General features: G+C 41.7%; 1 protein-coding gene across 1 annotated transcript; it reads left to right on the forward strand.

Annotated features, from left to right (window-relative positions):
* Positions 1-754: 754 nt before the first annotated feature.
* Positions 755-1246, forward strand: LOC149257812 (uncharacterized). The gene has a single exon (XM_089388484.1). It carries the CDS (start codon positions 755-757, stop codon positions 1244-1246), a length of 492 nt encoding a protein of 163 aa, XP_089244610.1.
* The last annotated feature ends 638 nt before the right edge of the window (positions 1247-1884 follow it).

Here is a 1884-nt window from a genome sequence, read left to right on the forward strand (position 1 = left end):
CATTTTTGAGCGGAACAAAGGGTTGGCGCGATTTATAAATAAACAGTAGCGCCATTTGGCGCAGTTTTGAGAGATATAGTCACGTCAGTGTGCCAGAAAGTGCTATTGGCGTGGAAAATCAAGCCTTAATTGCGCCAATTTCGTAAGACGCGTCCATTTTGTTTTCGGCACGGGTATTTCGCTGTCGAGAAGCGCCAGCCTCTTTTTTCTGTGGAAAATCTACAATTTTTGCAGATCGGCCTTGCCCGGTGGTGGCACTTTGAAATTTCAAATCTGTTCGATGGCAGCAGATCAGATTTGCTCGGTGGTGGCGCATTAGAGTTCCTGATCTACTCGGTGGCAGTAGATCGGATTTGCCCGGTGGTGGTGCATTGGAGTTCCAAATCTGTTCGGTGGCAGCAGATCGGAGTTGCCCGGTGGTGGCACATTGGAGTTCCTGATCTACTCGGTGGCAGCAGATCGGATTTTCCCGGTGGTGGTGCATTGGAGTTCCAGATCTGTTTGGTGGCAGCAGATCGGACTTGCCCGGTGGTGGCTCATTAAAGATACAAAAAAAAATTTCTCAGCAAAACATAGGTTTAGATCTGGTATGTGGTGATTTTTTTTTAGTGTATCCTGAAAGTGTACAGTTGGATAGACTTATTCATCAAAGGATCAGAAAGTTTATCAATCCAATATGAATAACAATATAGAATCGTATCTCCACGAGTCTGGCAAACTCGATGGATCGAATTTCACCAACTGAAAATTCAAGATGCATACTTTACTTGAAAGTGCAAATGCGTGGTCGATCATTACAGGAAATGAGCTGAGATCAGGATCAACCACACAAGAACAAGATTGGGATAAAAGGGAGACAAAAGCAAAGGTCATATTGAATATGTCCATCAAGGACAATGTTATCCCACATATTAGAGACTGTAAATCGGCCACTGAAATTTGGACGACGATCAAAAACCTATACCAGACGCAGAATACAAACCATGTCTTGTCACTCAAAGGCAAGCTGTTTGCATTGAAGATGGAGGAGAATAAGTCTGCTGTTGGATTCATTGCTAGAGTCAAACACCTGAAGGACAGATTGGGAGATATCGGAGAGAAAGTTTTTGATTCAGATCTCGTCATGATCACGTTGAACAGAATGACTGATGAATACCAGACATTTATCACAGAGCTGTCAGTAAGGGAGAAAGCCCCTTCATTTGAAGAGCTGACAGGGATTCTGATACAGGAAGAAGAGCGATGACAAAATTTGAAATCACAGAGTAATGACCTTACTCTGATGGCAAAAAGAAGACAGTATAGAGGGAAGCAGCATCAGCAACCTCAGCAGCAGTAGCAGAAAGGAGCCAACACATTTCAGAAGAGATCGTTTAAAGGTATGTCTGCTAATAATTTTCCCAGCAAGAAATGTTTTTACTGTGGAAAACCTGGTCATCAGATTAAAGATTGTTATAAGAGGTAGGCAAACGAAGGAAGAAACAAATAGAGAAAACATAAGGGTTACTTTGTTAAGGAAGAAGAGGATCATAGCCACGAACTTCGACTGTTTATAGTCGATTGTGCCCTTTCAGCTTCAAAGGGAGATGAGGACGACATATCGTATGTTGACTCGGGCGCATCCTCACACATGACTGGTAAGAAGGACTGGTTTGAATTTCTTGAAGAAACTTCATGTGGGTCGAAAATCTATTTAGGAGATGATAGTGGACATGAGATCAAAGGATATGGTGACATTCCTGTAAAATTACCTAGCGGTGACATTAGACAACTAAAAAATATATTGTATGTTCCAGGAATTAAGAAAAATTTGGTCTCTGTCTCAATGATTACTGATCAAGACATGCAATTTCAATTCTTTAAGACTAACTGTGTCATTAAGGA

This window comes from Pinus tabuliformis, chromosome 6 (genome assembly GCF_031772625.1).
Source record: "Pinus tabuliformis cultivar Carrire ecotype Pingquan chromosome 6, CPIR1, whole genome shotgun sequence".
NCBI classification, from domain to species: domain Eukaryota; kingdom Viridiplantae; phylum Streptophyta; class Pinopsida; order Pinales; family Pinaceae; genus Pinus; species Pinus tabuliformis.